Genomic DNA, 21,306 nt, shown 5'->3' on the forward strand with positions numbered 1-21,306 from the left:
CAGCTTTTGTTGGTTTCCTAGTCTTCATATCTGCCCAGGAAAGAGAAGATCATTCCAAGATGTTTGAAAGGTAAAATTTATCAAGTTTTCTTTTTGAGCTATCTCAATTAAAAGCACCATCTATCTTCTTTATGATCCAAATTCCATGACTGGCAAATTATATATAAACAGACAACTGATGTAAGCAGACATAAATAACAATCAGCTTCATGGGAGAAATGTTAATCCTCACTAATACTAGGGAAATGCAAATTAAAACTCCTAGGTAAATAAAATAAAAAATATAACCATTTAATTCTGTAGAGGTTGTGATAAAACCAGAAACTGCTATTTAATCTGATATAATTCCTTTGGAAAACCATATCAATATACATAGCAAAAAAGGTAACACTCATTTATACACTCCTTGTTCCAGAAAGTTATTCCTATGTTAATAGGAATAATAACTAATAACAACAATGCTTAGATCCTTTGTTATGAGTAATCCTTCTCCTGGGTTCTACTACTCTAACAGGTTACTTCAACAGAAGTAAAAAGTTCTATGCACATGAATTTTAGATGGAGTGGAGGCCAAGATAATAATAATAATAAAAGAGAGATGAAGAAACCAGGAAGAAACCTAAATGTCTAACATTAGGGAACAATTTGCTGAATGAGACAAATTAAAATGCTAGATTACCAGGCTGCCACTAAAATGATAACTATGAAGATTATTTTTTAAGTAACTGACAAGAAATAGAATTCAAAAAGCATTATTTGCCAGTGTATAAAATGTACTTCACAGACTTACTGTCTGTTAAGTTGAGAGAACTCATTATACTATCATACAAGACCCTGTGAAGTGATGATGATGATAGTATAAAGAGAAGCATAAAATACTAGAAGTGGCAGCAATAATATGAAACCTGCCACCTGCTATGAAGATTTAATCTGGTGGTAACCTGAGATATGCAGATGATACTACTTTAATGGCAGAAGTGAAGAGAAACTAAAGAGCATCTTGATTGAGGGCGAAAAGGAGAGTGAAAAAGCTGGCTTAAAGCTCAACATTCAAAAAACTAAGCTCATGGCATCTGGTTCCATCACTTTGTGGCAAATAGATGGGGAAAAAGCAGAAGCGATGACATTTTCTTTTCTTGGGCTCCAAAATCATTGTGGATGGTGACTGCAGGCATGAAGTTAAAGGACTTGCTCCTTGGAAGGAAAGGGATGACAAACTTAGAGTATTAAAAAGCAGAGACATCACTTTGCTGACAAAAGCCTGTATAGTCAAAGCTACGGATTTTCCAGGAGTCATGAATGGATGTGAGAGTTGGATCATAAAAAAGGCTGAGTGCCAAAGAATTGATGCCTTTGAATTGGGGTGCTGGAGAAGACTCTTGAAAGTTCCTTGGACAGCAAGGAGATCAAACTAGTCAATCCTAAAGGAAATCAACCCTGAATATTCATTGGAAGGAGTGATGCTAAAGCTGCAATACTTTGGCCACCTGATGCAAAGGGTGGCATATTTGGAAAAGACTAATGCTAAGAAAGATTGATGACAAAAGAAGAGGGTAGCAGAGGATGAGATGGTTAGATAGCATCATGGACTCAATGGACATGAGTTTGAGCAAATTCTGGGAGACAGTGAAGGACTGGAAAGCCTGGCTCATTGCATTCCATGGGGTCGCAAAGAGTTGGACATGACTTGGCGACTGAACAACAATAACAAAATGTACTGCATCCCAATTATACAAGGAAAGTTTTAGAAAAATAATGTAAGCCTGTTAATACCACGTATATTGAAAGTGATTTATAGTACCTTTATAAATGAAATATCATTCTGTTGATATATGTTGCAAAAAAAATAAATACATGGCTGAAAATTGAGAAGAAAATATAAGTTCTGGATAATTAGTACTATTCTACAAACTTTGTTGGGAAGAAGCATAAAAACCTCATGATCAAAAAACTGTGCTGGGATCAATGAAGAGTGGTACCACATTACACCCTACACCCCGGCACCCAAAAGCCTGGTCAAGAACTTCAGTGATTATTGATAACAAAAAGCAAGTCAATATAAAATAAACTTGAATCATATTATGCAGTATAGACAAAGAAAATACGTAAATAAAATGGTTAAAAAACAAACAGCAAGATATAATAAACTTGAATGAATTCCGCAGTATATGTGTGTTAGTCGCTTAGTCATGTCCGGCTCTTTGCAACCCCACAGACTGTAGCCCGCCATGGGATTCTCAGGGCAAGAATACTGGAGATGGCTGCTGTTCCCTTCTCCAGAGGATCTTGCAGACCCAGGGATCGAACCCTGGTCTCCTGCATTGCAGGCAGATTCTTTACCGTTTGAGCCACAGGGAAGTCTACAGACAGCTACAAAAAAAAACCAGAATTCTAATGGAAACGTGGAAAACAACATCATAGCTATATTAAAAACACAAAAATGTAAAAATAAAATGACAAAATATTTTATCTTTATATTAAAAATCCTAGAAAATGATCAACTTCAGGATTAAGAGGGAAGTTGCTATGTAAGACAGGGTGACCGAGAGAGGCGGGATTGGGGAGGGGGAGGGGAGCGAGGGAGAGACGGGATATACACACGGCTACGGCTGATTCGCGGTGTTGTACTCCAGAAACCGACATAACAGTGTAAAGCCACCTTCCTCCAAATCAAAAAGAAAAAGAAAAAGTTAAGTGAATCATCAGTCCCAAAGCATGAAAAATCTGACCACACAGCTAAACTCTAGATGACTCTCTACCAAAGGTCTTCACTGTTGGCAACTGAATCATCACTGTCTTCAAATAGAAACTGTCCGGAGATCCACTGAGGACATTACCACTTCCACATTTTTAAAGAGATTTTACCTCTTGTTTCACAGTAGTCTATCAGGTTTTAATTCACCCACATATTGGTAAAGTAATGAGAGTGTCACTTCAAAAGCTTAATCCTACACCCCCCTGTACTACGTGTTCCACGTAAAGCCTGTGAGCGATGTACTGATACAGAAACGCCTCTGACAGTCTGGCCTCTAGGATTAGAGCTGGGGGCGGAAGGGGGCAGGGCTTCTTCTGTTCAATTCTCCAGAGAGCTGTAATGGGGTCGAGACAGGAGAACTGGGAACATGGATGTTTCTTTAATCAGCTTCATGTTAGTCATGCATAGTATCAAGACTTTCTCCTCCTACGCCCTTCTGATTGTCTAAAACACATACTCTTAATTCTTTCTGTCATGACCCCTTTATAGTTTTACTGCAGAGATTATATTTGCTGCTCCTGTTTTCTCAAAGCCCTTATTTTTTCAGTTGATGGTAAGCCAGGATAATGTCCCTCAGTGATATTTCATAAAACCTATAAAATTAAGCTTTTAATGTTACAGCAATGTCTTCGTTGCTTGCGACTCGCTGGTTAGAGCATTACGGAATTTAAAGCTAAAAACAATGGGGAGGATGCAAACTCTTCATCTGATTTCCCAGCTATGCCTTATTACTCTTGGCTAAAAAGAAAAAAAAAAAAAAAGCCAACTGTGGTGACCATGGCTGTGAAATGTCTATTCTGTGATACTTGTTGCCTCGCTTGACTGCTGAGAAGTAGTGAACTCGTTTTTCTCTGGTGGCCCCAGTCAGTTAAATGCAAAGGAAACTTCTTTTGCTGTTGTTAACACTATTTACTGCATCTTTGTTTTCTATCATATTAATTTTTTTTAAAACAAACTCAAAGTCACAGAAAAATTCCCAAGTGCAGTACCAATAACTATATTCCTCAAGTATTTGAAAGTAAATTTGGAACAAGATGTCCCAGTGGCCCCCCAGAATACTCTTAAGTATCTACTACAACAACTATATTCTTTTTTTTTTTTAAAGGATACTCTTTTACATAACCATAATACAACCACCAAAATGCAGAGACTGACAGTGGCATTTTACTACTGTCTAATCCTAGACTCCATCCCAGCTTCCTGTGAGCCTCTGGTCCCAGCATTTCCATCAGCTGATCAAACATGACTTTTTTAAAATTTGTGTTTCTATTTATGGTCTTGCACTCTCTCTTTCTCTCAACAGATGGAGAGATGCTTCATTAACATTGAACTCATGCCTCAAATAGCTCATGTCTTAATGAAGCTAATCTGACATAGGTATTTTCTCCATAAGGCACGGTATAGCCTTCTTGCACTCAGGAACACTATACAACACTTCAGTACTATGTTTAGAGGCCATTTCAAATAGCCACCTCACCAACAAGCAGCCCAGAACTGCAAAATCCATGCCTATTAAGTAGTCCGTGAAAAGGACATGTCCACACACACAAATTGTATTTGTTATTGTTTCTTACAATTATTTCTATATCTACTGCACAGGTTGAAAACCACAAGTTCACACCAGTATCCCCTATTCCAGAACACCATGTGGTACATCCTAATTTTTTCCTTTTTCATATTTGTAGTTCCATTTTCAGGCTTCCCTGATGGTTCAATGGTAAAGAACCTGCCTGCCAAAGCAGGCTTGATCCCTGGGTTGGGAAGATCCCCTGCAGAAGGGAATGGCAACCCACTCCAGTATTCTTGCCTGGAGAATCCCATGGACAGAGCAGCCTGGAGGGCTACAGTCCATGGGGTCACAAAGAGCTGGACATTACTTAGCAACTGCACAACAACGACAAATTCCCTTTTCAGGTAACAAAAACCCAGCTCCATTACCCTTAATATTGTCTACCTACTAGATCCACCTCCTGCATGTTACTGACCCTTTCTTTCTGTCCTCATCTCTGGATCCCCTGGACACACTCTCCTCGCCCTGCTGACCAAAGGTGCCAGGGCAGGCCTCAATGAGAATGTCCCCCCTCACATCTGGGCTGCTCCAGCCTGAATTCCGCAACTGACTCCTCCACAAGAACACCCTCCTCCCCGTCCTCTGGGTCCCACAGCTCCCTAGATCTCCATGCGGACTCCTGCATGGCTCACTACCTCCTAATGTCTCTTAGACTGAATTGTTCCAGAAAGGTGAAACAGAAGGAGGAGAATGCAAATAATTGTGATAGCTGAATTTTCTCATCACTATCTCCTTAGTAATTTTTTAGGTAATTTTTTTAAAAGAAATTGGTGTGTATTTATTTACTTATGGTCACGTCATATAGCATGCAGGATCCTAGTTCCCTGACCAGGAATTGAACTTAGGATCATGGAGCACATGGAGACTGGCATCTCCATGTGCTCCATGGAGCATAGAGTCTTAACCACTGGACCACCAAGGAAGTCCTTCTCTTTTGTATCTTTAACTGTACTTAAAAAAAAGAGAGATCATTAAGCAATTTAGGTCCTTATGGTGGGCCAACAATCATAAAAGTTTAAGAAATCAATATGTTGTGGCAGAAATGTGTAAACATTCTTTGATGTTGTTCTTGTTTAGTTGCTCAGTCATGTCTGACTCTCTGCGACCCCATAGACTGTAGCCCATCAGGCTCTGTCCATGGGATTCTCCAGGCAAGGAAATTGGAGTAGGCTGCCATTTCCTGCTTCAGAGGATCTTCCTGAACCAGGAATCAAACCTGTGTCTCCTGCATTGGCAGGTGGATTCTTTACTACCGAGTCACCTAGGAAGCCCAAACACCCTTTGACCTTTAAGCAAATCCATTATTTTACATCCTTGATGATTTTCCCGTAGTTGACAGTTCTGCTGTATGTTATGAGTAGCACAGTCTTTGTGCTCAGCTGAGTACTACTCACAGGATAGCTGACAGGACATCTATTTGTTAATCCCATTTGGCCTTTTACTGGTAATATTAGAATCTGGGTGGTTTTGAGCAGGGTGGTGGAAATGTGCCTTAACAACCAGGAAATGCAGGGACGGCTTTGTCAGGATTGTAGTAAATAGGTAACTTCATGGCTTTTAACTTTTATCTTCAGTGTTATGTTTCTAGTTAGGAAAAAAAGGCAGGGTGGAACTTCCCCGACAGTCCAGTGGTTAGGGCTCCACTCTTCCACTACAGTGTCTCTACAAGATGGAGGAGTAGAAGGATGTGTGCTCATCTTCTCCTGCGAAGACTCCAAAATTACAACTTGCTGCTGAGCAACCGTTGACAGAACAATGTTGGATCCCACCAAAAAGAGATAATACCCCACATCCAAGGGCAAAGGAGAAGCCCCAGCAAGACGGCAAGAGGGGCGAAACTGCATTTAGAAACAAACCCCATACCCATCAGAGATGCTCCAAGGGCTCAAATAAAACCTTGTGTGCACCAGGAGGCCGCAAGAGACTGAGCCAGACCTGGCTTTGAGTGTTTAAGTGTCTCCTGAGGAAATACAGGTCAGCAGTGGCCTGCCGCAGGAGCAGGGGGCTGGGTGCAGCAGACGTGGGTATGGTATATGCCCTCTTGGAGGAGGTCACCATTAACCCCACCACAGAGCCGCCAGAACTTACACAGGCGTGGGGAAACACTCTTGCAGGGCACAAACATAACGTTGTGCACCAGGATCCAGGAGAAAGGAGCAGTGACCACAAGAGACTGACCCACACTTGCCCGTTAGTGTCCAGGAGTCTCTGGTGGAGGTGTGGGTCAGCAGTGGCCTGCTGCAGGGTCGGGGCACCAAGTGAGGCAGTGCCTGGACGGGCCCCTTTGAAGGAGGTCACCACTATCTTCATTACCTCCACCAGAGTTTGGCCTCAGGTCAAACAACAAGGGGGGAACACAGCCCCGCCCATCAACAGAAAATGGGATTAAAGATTTACTGAGCATGGCCCCGCCCATCAGAACAAGACCCAGTTTCCCCTTCAGTCAGTCTCTCCCATTAGGAAGCTTCCATATATATGTGTTAGTATGCTGTAATGTTCTTTATCTTTCTGGCTTACTTCACTCTGTATAAGGGGCTCCAGTTTCATCCATCTCATTAGGACTGGTTCAAATGAATTCTTTTTAACGGCTGAGTAATATTCCATGGTGTATATGTACCACAGCTTCCTTATCCATTCATCTGCTGATGGGCATCTAGGTTGCTTCCATGTCCTGGCTATTATAAACAGTGCTGCGATGAACATTGGGGTGCACGTGTCTCTTTCAGATCTGGTTTCCTCAGTGTGTATGCCCAGAAGTGGGATTGCTGGGTCATATGGCAGTTCTATTTCCAGTTTTTTAAGAAATCTCCACACTGTTTTCCATAGCGGCTGTACTAGCTTGCATTCCCACCAACAGTGTAAGAGGGTTCCCTTTTCTCCACACCCTCTCCAGCATTTATTGCTTGTAGACTTTTGGATAGCAGCCATCCTGACTGGCGTGTAATGGTACCTCATTGTGGTTTTGATTTGCATTGCTCTAATAATGAGTGATGTTGAGCATCTTTTCATGTGTTTGTTAGCCATCTGTATGTCTTCTTTGGAGAAATGTCTGTTTAGTTCTTTGGCCCATTTTTGAATTGGGTCATTTATTTTTCTGGAATTGAGCTTCAGGAGTTGCTTGCATACTAACGCATATATATGGAATTTAGAAAGATGGTAACGATAACCCTATATGCAAAACAGAAAAAGAGACACAGAAATACAGAACAGACTTTTGAACTCTGTGGGAGAATGTGAGGGTGGGATATTTCAAAAGAACAGCATGTATACTATCTATGGTGAAACAGATCACCAGCCCAGGTGGGATGCATGAGACAAGTGCTCGGGCCTGGTGCACTGGGAAGACACAGAGGAATCGGGTGGAGAGGGAGGTGGGAGGGGGAATCGGGATGGGGAATACGTGTAAATCTATGGCTGATTCATATCAATGTATGACAAAACCCACTGAAATGTTGTGAAGTAATTAGCCTCCAACTAATAAAAAATTAAAAAAAAAAAAAAAAAAGGAAGCTTCCAAAGCCTTTTATCCTTATTCATCAGAGGGCAGACAGAATGAAAACCACAATCACAGAAAACTAACCAAACTGATCACACGGACCACAGCCTAGTCTAACTCAGTGAAACTAAGGCCACCCAAGACAGGCGGGTCATGGTGGAGAGTTCTGACAAAACGTGGTCCACTGGAGAAGGGAATGGCAAACCACTTCAGTATTCTTGCCTTAAAAACCTCATGAACAGTATGAAAAGGCAAAAAGATAGGACACTGAAAGATAAACTCCCAGGTCAGGAGCTGCCCAATATGCTACTGGAGAAGAAAGGTGAAATAACTTCAGAAATAATTAAGAGATGGAGCCAAAGCAAAAACAACACCCAGTTGTGGATGTGTCTGGTGATGGAAGTAAAATCCGATGTTGTAAAGAACATTATTGCATAGGAACCTGGAACGTTAGGTCCATGAATCAAGGTAAATTGGAAGTGGTCAAACAGGAGACGGCAAGAGTAAACATTGACACTTTAGGAATCAGCAAACTAAAATGGACTGGAATGGGTGAATTTAACTCAGATGACCATTATATCTACTCCTGTGGACAAGAATCCCTCAAAAGAAATGGAGTAGCCCTCATAGTCAACAAAAGAGTCTGAAATGCAGTACTTGGATGCAATCTCAAAAACGACAGAATGATCTGTTTGTTTCCAAGGCAAACCATTCAATATCCCAGTAATCCAAGTTTATGCCCCAACCAGTAATGCTGAAGAAGCTAAAGTTGGATGGTTCTATGAATACCTACAAAACCTTCTAGGTCCAAAAAAAGATGTCCTTTTCATTATAGGGAACTGGAATGCAAAAGTAGGAAGTCAAGAGATACCTGGAGTAACAGGCAAATTAGGCCTTGGAGTACAGAATGAAGCAGGGCAAAGACTAACTGAGTTTTGCCAAGAGAACGCACTGGTCATAGCAAACACCCTCTTCCAACAACAAAAGAGAAGACTCTACAAATGAACGTCACCAGATGGTCAATACCGAAATCAGACTGATTATATTTGTTGCAGCCAAAGATGGAGAAGCTCTATACAATCAGCAAAAACAAGACTGAGAGCTGACTGTGTCTTAGATCATGAACTCCTTACTGCCAAATTCAGACTTAAATTGAAGAACATAGGGAAAACCGCTGGACCATTCAGGTATGACAAAAATCAAATCCCTTATGATTATACAGTGGAAGTAACAGATTTAAGGGATTAGATCTGATAGACAGAGTGCCTGAAGAACTAGGGACAGAGATTTGTGACACTGTACTGGAGTCAGTGATCAAGACTATTCCCAAGAAAAAGAAATGCAAAAAGGCAAACTGGTTGTCTGAGTACAGCCAACATAGCTGTTACACATAGCTGAGTAAAGAAGAGAAGCGAAAGGCAAAGGAGAAAAGGAAAGATATACCCATGTGAATGCAGAGATCCAAAGAATAGCAAGGAGAGATAAGAAAGTTTTCCTCAGAGATCAACGCAAAGAAATAGAGGAAAACAACAGAATGGGGAAAGACTAGAGATCTCTTCAAGAAAATCAGAGCTACCAAGGGAACATTTCATGCAAAGATGGGCACAATAAAGGACAGAAATGGTATGAACCTAATAGAAGCAGAAGATATTAAGAAGAGGTGGCAACAATACACAGAGGAAACATACAAAAAAGATCTTCGTGACCCAGATAAGCACAATGGTGTGATCAGTCACCTAGAGCCAGACATCCTAGAAAGTGAAGTCAAGTGGGCTTTAGTAAGCATGACTATGAACAAAGCTAGCAGAGGTGATGGAATTCCAGTTGAGCTATTCCAAATCCTAAAAGATGATGCTATGAAAGTGCTGCACTCAATATGGCAGCAACTTTGGAAAACTCAGCAGTGGCCACAGGACTGGAAAAGGCCAGTTTTCATTCCAATCCCAAAGAAAGGCAATGCCAAAGAATGTTCAAATTATTGTACATTTGCACTCATCTCACATGCTAGTAAAGTAATGCTCAAAATTCTCCAAGCCAGGCTTCAACAGTACGTGAACTGTGAACTTCCAGATGTTCAAGCTGGATTTAGAAAAGGCAGAGGAAGCAGAGATCAAATTGCCAACATCCGCTGGATCATTGAAAAAGCAAGAGAGTTTCAGAAAAACATCTACTCCTGCTTCATTGACTATGTTAAAGATTTGACTGGGTGGATCACAACAAACTGTGGAAAATTCTTAAAAGAGATGGGAATACCAGACCACCTTACCTGCTTCTTGAGAAATCTGTATGCAGGAAAAAAAGCAACAGTTAGAACTGGATATGGAACAACAGACTGGTTCCAAATTGGGAAAGGAGTATGTGAAGGCTGTATATTGTCACCCTGCTTATTTAACTTATATACAGAGTATATCATGCGAAATACCAGGCTGGATGAAGCACAAGCTGGAATCAAGACTGCCAGAAGAAATATCAATAACTTCAGATATGCAGATGACACCACCCTTATGGCAAAAAGCGAAGAACTAAAAAGCCTCTTGATGAAAGTGAAAGAGGAGAGTGAAAAAGATGACTTAAAACTCAACATTCAGAAAACTAAGATCATGGAATCTGGTCTCATCACTTTATGGCAAATAGATGGGGAAACAATGGAAAGAGTGACAGACTTTATATTTCAGGGCTCTCAAATCACTGCAGATGGTGACTGTAACCATGAAATTAAAAGATGCTTGCTCCTTGGAAGAAAAGCTATGACCTACCTAGACAGCATATTAAAAGGCAGAGTCATTACTTGGCCAACAAAGATCTGTCAAATTAAAGCTATGGTTTTTCCAGTAGTCATGTATGGATGTGAGAGCTGGACTATAAAGAAAGCTGAGCGTCAAAGAATTGATGCTTTTGAACTGTGGTGTTGGAGAAGACTCTTGAGAGTCCCTTGGACTGCAAGGAGGTCCAACCAGTCCATCCTAAAGGAGATCAGTCCTGAATATTCATTGGAAGGACTGATATTGAAGCTGAAACTCCAATACTTTGGCCACCTGATGTGAAGAACTGACTCATAGGAAAAGACCCTGATGCTGGGAAAGATTGAAGACGGGAGGAGAAGGGGACGACAGAGGATGAGACAGTTGGATGGCATCACTGACTCGATGGACATGAGTTTGAACAAGCTCTAGGAGTTAGTGATGGGTAGGGAGGCCTGGCGTGCTGCAGTCCATGGGGTCGCAAAGAGTCAGACACGACTGAGCGACTAAACTGAACTAAACTTCCACTGCAGGGGGCATGGTTCTGATCCCTGATCAGGGAACTAAGATCCCGCATGCCTCAGAGCACAGACAAGAAAAAAAACAAACCAACCATGATTGTAAATGAGATCTCAGATTCTCTCTCCTAGAAAACACAGTTCAGATGACTTCCTTCATGCCAACAGGAACAGGTAACTCTTTCTCCATACTTACATTAATATCAGTGAAGAATGCCTGTTGCTACTCTTTCAGAGGCTCTAGAACAGGGATTAACACACATATGGCCACAGTGTGTCCTCTTACACTCACTATAGGATCTGGGCTGGAGCAGATCCAGAAGAGGAAGCACTGATCGAGTCACAGGCTCCTGCAACCCCACACCACACTGCTGCCCATCACCCTCCATCCATCTCCTGGCTCATGAACGAGTAGACGGATGAACACGTGGATACCCATGACATAGCAAAGCAGCTTGGACACCTGTCTTATCATTCCCAACCCCTCTATCTACAGGGAGCATTCCTGATGTCCCATTTGTCCCCAGACCCTCCATCTACAGAGAGCATTCCTGGTGTCCCGTTTGTAATGAAAAAAATTCAAACCCATCAATTTTCAGTGACACTGTTCTCATTAGAAACTGTGGACAGACAGGCTTGTCACTAATGACTGCTGGCAGGAAAGGTAACACACTACCTCTGCACGCGGTACACTCGCGTCCACGGGGGTACGAGGGCCAGGATCCGGGCCACCAATTCGATCAGGTCGCTGGGGGAATAACTCTTGTATCTTCCTGACTTCCACAGCTCATAGAGCCCTGTCCCACGAATCACCAGGGTGGGGTAGAGTTTCAAACCGTCAGGACGGAAAGCTGGGTTCTCGAAAAACTCCTGTGGAGAGAGAAGATGAGCTCCATTAGTTACATGGAGATTACCCATGGTGAAGCTTCCATCCTGGGCCGACTTCTCTCACATACCTGCCTGGTCCCTAGACTACTTTCCATCAAGTGAGGGGAGGGAGACAGAATAGAAACTCACTGTTTTTACAGTCTCACGGGAGCCACACACTTGGGTGCTGGATGCCCGAGCCCTGGCTGACCCACCTCCTGGCCACTGCTGCCACCCTCCCCACCTTGCCTTCCTGCCGTGGCAAAGGCCATTCCCTCTGCCTGGAAATTTTATCAGGTTTTCTTCATCTAGCTCACCTTTAGGTCTCAGCTTGAATGCCAATTCTTCAACGAGGTCTTACTGACCTTCAAATACAAATTGCTTCACTTAAATTTTTTTTTGGGGTGGGGGTGGAATTCTGTATTATTGCTTTCTTATCATCATCATACTGACGATTCATCTGATGCCCGCCTTTACCTCCAGACCGTATCCTCCTTTAATAATGTAATATATTTAAAAGTGACTTTTAAAAGTGACATAGATCATTATCTGGGCTGCAAAACCTACAATGTTTTCCATGTGGCCCTCTGCAGAGAAAGTATGCTGACCCCTGGGTATGACTGTGTGGGTATGTGATGGAGGAATTAAAGTGGATTCACATAGTTTCCTCTCACCCCGACCCGGCATTAGTATCTAACTGGCCAGAGTACTGTATCTTGTGTATGGAGTAAATGCTTTCTATCTTGTGCGGTTATTACTCCAGAGCTTTCCATTGTGTAACTGCTTTCCAAAGAGATGTAACTACTGAGTTTTCGATCTCTCTCATTGATTCCTATTATCATCTTAAATGCTCTAATCTTTGTGCACCATTGGCTCTGAGGAACAGTCTGCTGTAACTGCGTGTAATTTTCCCTGTAACATTTATATTTTAAAGAGTCATCCAGTCTTTAATAAGTATTCTATAGCCATCCACAAAGCCTATGTATGCAAGTCACTCTCCACCTAGTCTGCATCCATACGGGGAATATAGGATTTCAGCAAAGTACTTCTGGCTACTTGTATAATAAATTTAGGAGATAAGGAGATAAGGGCTGATAAAATCCTTTCATAAGAATGATAATAGATCGAACAGGTGCAGGATTTCTTGTTAAATGCAGAGAATTGAAATATGTTTCTTTCCTTTTCTTCCAAAATCACACTAAATAACAGGAAATAATTTTTTTAAAAGCATAAACCCAGAGGAACAAAGGGAACATTAGAGGAGAGAGGAGGAGGAATAAGTGATGGCAGTAAATTTCTGGAAGACAGAAAATGGAAGATTGGTAAATGACTCCAAATGAAGAAAACTGCAAACGAACTATCTGCAAAGGAGGGTACGGATGAAAGGGCAGCTCAGTCACACAAGGGTCCCAGGAAGGCATGTGAATCAGAAACAGCAGGCAACAGGCAGGAGGGAAGACAGCATTGGATCAAAGTCTTTCCACAGATTTATCTCTAATCCCCCTAATTCCTGAGTCCTTCTACAGGCGGTCACCTGCCCGTTTGTTCCCTGGAGAAACTGGAAAGCTGCTGGACTCTGAGATTCCAGGTGCAAAAGAAGACATGCGTGAGGATCAGAGCTTGAAAACAAGGAGAGTAAGTGAAAGCCAGCATGGTAAATGGTGGAGCCCACCCTGCCCCTGGACACTAGTAATCAGTTTGCTGTGACCTACACCCACAGCCCCCACAGCTCCCAGGAGCAAGCTGCAGAGTCTGTCTCTGGATTAAATAAATGGTCCTAAATAAGAGTTCTTTAGGGAATCCCCTAAAGAAAGGAAGGTTACCATCAACAAGCCATAAACAGCTTGTGATCTGGTTTTCAGCTCCTCACTTTAAAGCATGACCATTTGGCTAAGGATTACCAGATACTTGGGGGGAAGTCTAAAACAGGAAAGGTAGACCAAAACAAAAAGAAACAGAGGAACTTGGAGGAAACAGAGGCATTGCATGAAGGAAAAATAAACCTTAAAAAAACAAACTATAAGTCCTTTAGAGAGAGAAGATCTAGTACATCCATAAAGGGCTTCCCAGGTGGCAAAGAATTTGCCAATGTAGGAGACGCAAGAGATGTGGGTTTGTTTGATCCCTGGGTCAGGAAGATCCCTTAAAGAAGGAAATGACAACCCACTCCAGTATTTTTGCCTGGAAAATTCCACGAATTTTCCACTCCAGAGGAGCCTGGAGTGCTACAGTCCAGGGGGCCACAAAGAGTTGGACACGATTGAGCGCACACACACACATAAAACAAGAGGGTGCGAGAGAACTGAACACTGAGAATGTGAGAAAGAACTCTTGGAAGTTAAAACTATAACAAAAACATTTAACAGAAAAGTTGAAAGATAAAGTGAGAAAATAATAAGAAAACAGGGAAAAAAAAGACAAATAAAAACAGAAAAGATAAGAATATCAGGTAATCAACCTGGGAGAGCCAACATTTCAAATACGAGTTTTAGAAACAGAACACAGAAGATGAAACAGGAAAAAGTGTCCCATAGTACAAAGAAATCTCTCAGATGATGAGACTCGATCAAAATATAGCATGACTAACTTTTAAAAACTCTCTTAAGATACACCAGTGTAATGCATCACTTTCTCCAGAGTGAAAAAAACCCAGGTTATATATATTGTAGTTTTTAAGGAATAAGGAATACAGTGTTAGGAATGACAATACGCTTCTTGGCAGCACTAAAAGAGCTACAAGACAATGGCATAACGTGTTTTTTTAAAAAAAAAAGAGGTAAAATGGCTTTATAGAATTCTGTTAAGTGGGAAGGTAGAAGACAGAATAGAGACACTCTTGAACACGTAAAAGGCTTACTTTCCATGATGAATCCTTTCTTAGGAAGCTGCTGGAGAATGTGTTTTTGTAAAGGAAGTGTTGAAGTGTGAAGTGTCAGCTGTTCACTCGTGTCTGCCTCTTTGCAACCCCATGAACTGTAGCCCTCCAGGCTCCCCTGTCCATGGGGATTCTCCAGGCAAGAACACTGGAGAGGGTTGCCGTTTCCTCCTCCAGTGCGGCAGATTCTTATCATCTGAGTCATCAGGGGAGCCCACGTAAAGGAATAAATCAATAAAAAGGATTAATCTGGTTTCTAAAACAAAGGTTGTGACTGTAGAGAGTGAGAAAAGGAGCCCTAAGGAAGACACCTGTGAACTAGACAGAGAATTGCCAGTCCAGTTTGGAGCTGGAAGATTAAATGTCCAAGAGTTGTATCTTCAGCCTAAAAATGGAACTTAGAGTATTGGACAGGGTTGGCCAGTGACAGAGGGGCTTTAACGCTGAACGGGCACATTTGAAGCTTACAGGAACTTGGAGAATTCCAGAAAAACATCCACCTCTGCTTCACTGACTACACTAAACCCTTTGACTGTGTGGATCACAACGAACTGTGAAAAATTCTTAAACAGATGGGAATACCAAAACACCTTATCTGTCTCCTGAGAAACCTGTAGGCAGGTCAAGAAGCAACAGTTACAGCTAGACATGGAACAATGGACTGGTTCCAAATTAGGAAAGGAGTATTTCAAGGCTATATATTATCACCCTGCTTATTTAACCCCTATGCAGAGTACATCATGCAAAATGCAAGGATGGCTGAATCACAAGCTGGAATCAAGATTGCTGGGAGAAATGTCAATAACCTTCAGATATGCAGATGACACCACACTTATGGCAGAAAGCGAAGAACTAAAGAGCCTCTTGATGAAAGTCAAAGAGAAGAGTGAAAAAGTTGGCTTAAAATTCAACATTCAAAAAACTGAGATCATGGCATCTGATCCCATTACTTCATGGCAAATAGATGGGGCAAAAATGGAAATGGTGACAGACTTTATTTTCTCCAAAATCACTGCAGATGTTGACTGCAGGCATAAAATTAAAAGATACTTGCTTCTTGGAAGAAAAGCTATGACCAACCTAAACAGCATATTAGAAAGCAGAGACATTACTTTACTGGCAAAGGTCCATATAGTCAAAACTAAGGTTTTTCCAGTAGTCATGTATGGATGTGAGAGTTGAACCATAGAGAAGGCTGAGCACCGAAGAACTGATTCTTTCAAACTGTGGTGCTGGAGAAGACACTTGAGAGTCCCACGGACAGCAAAGGGATCAACCCATCCATCCTAAAGGAAATCAGCCCTGAATATTCACTGGAAGGACTGATGCTACAGCTGAAGTTTCAATACTTGGACCACCTGGAAGGTCTGATGCTAAAGCTGAAGCTCCAATACTTTGGCCACCTGATGTGAAGTGCCAATTCATTGGGAAAGATCCTGATGCTGGGAAGGACTGAGGGCAGGAGGAGAAGGGGATGACAGAGGATGAGATGGTTGGATGGCATCACTGACTCAGTGGACATGAGTTTAGGCAAACTCCAGGAGTTGGTGACGGGCAGGGAAGCATGGCGTGCTACAGTCCACAGGGTCACAAAGAGTCAGACACAACTGAGCGACTGAACAACAGTAGGACAAGAGATTCTCTCTACTGATGCTCAGGAAAAAGCAATCCAAGCACGCAAGAAGGAAACACGGTGGTAAATATTAGGACCCCTGCCCCCACCACTGGCTACAACAGTTGAAAGTGGCAGAGGACTACTGCATTTCGATATGACCCCCTTAGGAGGTACTGGATTCTCAAATACTATTTAGTAATAGTTTATTAATTCCACTTATTTTATAAACTTAAAAACTAACAAACATCATTCTGCTGGTAATGTGAATGATACATTAGACGGGAACATGGCTGGTGGCCCTGTGATTAGCTAAGAAGCTGTCTGCCTTTGCAGTGAGCTGACGAAAGCATGAAGCCATGGCGGTGGGGCTGAAGAGGAGGGGACAGCTTTAAAAGACATTCAGGGGGAGTAGCAGACAGGACCTCCTGTGGGATTGGCCCGGAGTACAGGGAACAGTGACAGGAGCGGCAGCAGCAGGCGCACTGAGCACTCGCTCTGCCAGGCATTTTTCTAACGATGCGTTATCTCTGCCCATCTTCACAGCCGCCCCATTTTAAAGATGGGAAAACTGAGGAACAAAGCGGTTCAAACAGCGTGCTACCAAGTGGTGGGGCCGGGATGCAAGCTCGCCCCAGTCTGGCTCTGGAGTCCAAATATTTTCTACTTCCTCCTGAATGATTCCTAAATTTCTAGCTTGGGAGAGTATGTGGATGGCGGGGCCACAAACAGTACAGGAAACAGAAGGGGAGACCACTGGGGAATGGAGAAGTATGTCCATATCGGATACATTAAGTCTGAAGTACATGTAAGGCCTCTGGTGCCTGTTGAAGAGTATTCAGCAATTGGACTTAAGAGCTGAGGCTTAAGACTGGAGAGAAAATGAGATTCATTGAAGTGTAAGTGTTAAAATCGGGACAACAGAAGACAGACACACACATATAGAAGAGAGCAAAAGACAGAAGCCACACTTATGCAGTGAGGAGAAAAAGAAGATCTAGCAGAAAAGAAATAGTCCTAGAGGTAAGAAGGGAACCAGGAGACAGCAGAGTCACAAAGGCCATGGAGGTGGGAATTTCAGACTGGAGATAGTCCTGTGGGATCTACCTTCCCCGACTAGGGATCTAACTTGCATTCCCTGCACTGGGAGGTGGATTCTTAACCACTGGACCATCACGGCAATCCCTGGAGATAGTGTCTAACAATAACAAACGCTAAGGTTGGATAAAATGTCAGCAGAGAAGTAGCCTTTGGATTTGGAGGTTAGCAAGTATACTACAATGTTTGAGGGAAGACTGGGTGTATGTGTATGTCTGTGTTGGCAGGGGAGGACCTGCCAAACTGTAACTTGATCACTTGGTTTTTGGGAAAAACAGCACATTGTGGGTGCGGGCAACTCCTCAGAGTCAAAAAGGTGGGCAAACATGGATGGACTTTAAAAGACTTCCCATGACTGACAGAAGGTTCTGGAGATAAATTTTTCCTCAAGAGAAACCAACACTTTCTTAGTGATGCTTAGATGAAATGCTAAGCATTTTCAGCACCCTGAACTTGGATATCCAAAAGCAGTCTAATTTTGAAAGAATAAAAGACCGAAACAGCAAAAAGTTATTATGAGTAATAAATGATACAACATTTTGCAGTCCTATCTGAGGACAGGTGGAAAGGGTGAAGTTAATGCTTGGAAGATAAAGTCCTAAGATGTTAAACATTCTCCATCATAGCCAGGACTTTCAGCTTTATAAGGAAAAAGAAAACTTCATTTCAAAAGTAAATTTGAGTTACTGGACAATATAAGTAAATGCTATTTATCACACACAGCTTTGACCAGCTCTGCACCTATCACTAGATAAGAGTGTGAATCTACAATGAACAGATGCAAATGACCACTTCTGCTCTTAGTGACTTGGAATTAGCCTAAGTAACAATTAGCCTAATAAAGCCAATATATAACTAAGGTGCACAGCACACAACCCTAGAGATACTATGGCTGCAATACCTCAGTAGCTGTAGATGCTTTATGGATGTACCAGGCAAGGTGACCTTGTCCTCCAGAGTGATAACATTTTATAGACTTCTACAATTATTACAAGTAGACCCCTTAGCAAAGCTTCCAATGGATAAAACACATTAAGGGAACTATCTGTGGGCTATATGTGACAATAAAAGTAGAGGAGGAAAAAGTTTTTAAAGTGTAAAATATGCTGCCTACTAGTTCAGAAAATCTCTAGAAAACAAGATTCCCTAGACAAAACCCAGTTTTTAAAAAAAATTAGTAAACCTTTTATTGAAACATATCTTAGTATGGAAAAGTACACAAATTATAAGTGTACATCTTGATAGATTTTTAAACATTTATTTAATTGAAGGGTAACTGCTTTACAATATTGTGTTGGTCTCTGCCATAGGTCAACATGAATCAGCCATTGGTATACATATGTCCCTTTCCTCTTGAAGACAGATTTTTCCAAATCATGTAACCAGTACCCAGATGCTCAAGCTAAGAAAAGGCACATTATCAAGACCTCAGAAGCCTACCACATGTCCACTTCCAGTTACAAATCCACCCAAAGCTTCTGAACCTCATATTAATAGAATTATATGTTAGGTTGTCTTTTGGATCTGGTTTCCTTTGCTCAATATTATGTTGAATAGAATCAGCCATGTTCACGAAGCCATAATTAATTTAGTCTTACTGCTTTATGTATTTCATTGTTTGACTATACCACAACTTATTTATGTATTTGACTTTAATGGACACCTGGGGTGTTTTCAATCTGATGACACTACCCTCAGAAATCTGTGACTGTGTTTTGGTAAATACATGTGCACATTTCCGCTGGGTAAACGTGAGGAAGTAGAATCGCTGGGTCATGGAGTATGTGCATGTTTGCTTTTCGTAGATGCTATCAAACAGCTTTCTAATCTGATGTACCAATCTATATTCCCACTAACAGAGAATGAGAGTTCCAGTTGTTTCACACTCTTATCAACACTTGATATTATCTTTTATCATTTTCACTACTCTGATGAGTAAACAGTAGCCATGCATTATAGTTTTAAATTTCATTTCTTTGAAGATAAATGACTTAGAAAACTTTTGAACAGTTATTGAGTAGCTGAACATCTTATTTGTGAAGTGCTTGTTCAAGTTTTTTTTGCCCATTCTATTAGGGTGTCTATCTTTTTTAAAAAATTGATTTGTAAAAATACTTACGATAATCTATAGATTGATTTTTCAGAGGATTTTTTTTCTCGAGAGAAATCTGATTTCTCATTTTAGCTCTATTGTGTTATTCATTTGCTGGGATGCAGTTAGAAAAGGCATACGGTCTACCCATATTCCCTGTGGCTTTCTTTGAAAAGATTGTAAACAAGAAGATAAATCTGTTTACTTGGAGGGCTGTCTTTGCAATGTTATTTCTGAACCATTCTTTATTTTGAAAACACCAAGAAAATAAATTGTGAGACTCAGTTACTTGCTATTACTTTACATATTTTTTCCCCCAAGAGTACTTAAAGTTATGAACTCTGGCAGTACCACTGGCCTGCCCAGAAGCTGTGCTGAAAAGAAATGTGTGTTTCAGGTGCCTTTTAGGCTTATAGTCTGAGTACCCTGCTAATACTACTGAGAGGAAGATACAACTCAAAATCTATTACATGGTCAATATAAGGGAATTTGTAACATCTGTGAACATCTGTGAATTAATGCTGTCTTATAAAATAGACCTTTAGTTGTATTTCATTTGCTTGGAAATAATAAAAATAAACTTTCTGAAAGGAAATAAAGAACATCATGATAAATTCCAGTGTTCTAATAACAGAGCATAAAAGTCTTTTTGTTGATCAAATAACTTGATAAACATTTTCATCCTCTTCTCTAAAAGGATAGCCCTAAGCCACTTTCCTATTTGAGAATCTGAAGGAAGAAAGCGTTTTGACCAATCTCATTTCCCAAGACCAAGCTAACATGGATCAAGCTAACATGTGATAGAGTAAAAACAAACAGGATTTCCCTGAGGGTACAGTGGATAAGAATCCGCCTGCCAATGCAGGGGACACGGGTTTGATCCCTGGTCAGAGAAGATTTCACATACTACAGGCAACTAGAGACTGGGCACCTCAACTACTGAGCCCAAGCTCTAGAGCCTGAGACGCAACTACTGAAGCCTACAGAGGCCGAGCCCCACAGCACGAGAGGCTATCACAGTGACAGCCCGCGCATCACAACGAGAGGAGCCCCTCCGCGCCACAACTAGAGAAAGGCCGAGTGCAGCGATGAACGCCCAGCGCAACAAGAATAAACTAATAATTTTTTTTAAGACGCAAACCAAGCCCAGAGTTAGGTATTAAAACTCAAAGAACAGAAAGGCGAGAAGAAAACAGAATAGTTTCTTTCACTGTTTAAGGAAATCCTGAAAGAGAAAGGCAGTTCTAAGCTTAGAAGCATCTTAAGAAATCACTAAATAAATAAGTAAGCAGGAAAGCTTTGACAACAGAAACAAAAGTAAAAGACCAAGAATAGTGTGGGGAATATTTTTAACAAATTGCCTAGAAAGTTCATATAATTAACATTAAATATAATTAACATTCATATAATTATGAATGAATTAACATTCATATAATTAACATTAAAAATATTCATATCCAGTGGAGTAATCAGAGAACAAAACCACATAATTCCCGAAAGATGGAAGAATTATACTTATTGGATACATGTATACATATGGCTGAGTCCCTCTGCTATCAACCTGAAACTATCTCAGCATTGTTAATTAGCTATACTCCAACACAAAATAAAAAGTTAAAAAAAAAGAAGAAAAGCAGAGAGGGTAGAAGCGGCATGCAGAGGCTTCTCAAGCAGCTTGGTTT

The 21,306-nt window shown here is 41.3% G+C and overlaps 1 protein-coding gene across 1 annotated transcript in view; it reads right to left on the reverse strand.

The window, feature by feature from the left end:
* ELP3 (elongator acetyltransferase complex subunit 3) overlaps positions 1-21,306 on the reverse strand; it is a 120,840-nt gene that overhangs the window by 47,169 nt on the left and 52,365 nt on the right. Inside the window, exon 10 of the mRNA XM_043890843.1 lies at positions 11,757-11,950. Coding sequence (XP_043746778.1) covers positions 11,757-11,950 — 194 coding nt within the window. The remainder of the gene's footprint in view (positions 1-11,756; positions 11,951-21,306) is intronic.

Source organism: Cervus elaphus, chromosome 29 (genome assembly GCF_910594005.1).
Source record: "Cervus elaphus chromosome 29, mCerEla1.1, whole genome shotgun sequence".
Classification (NCBI taxonomy): Eukaryota; Metazoa; Chordata; class Mammalia; order Artiodactyla; family Cervidae; genus Cervus; species Cervus elaphus.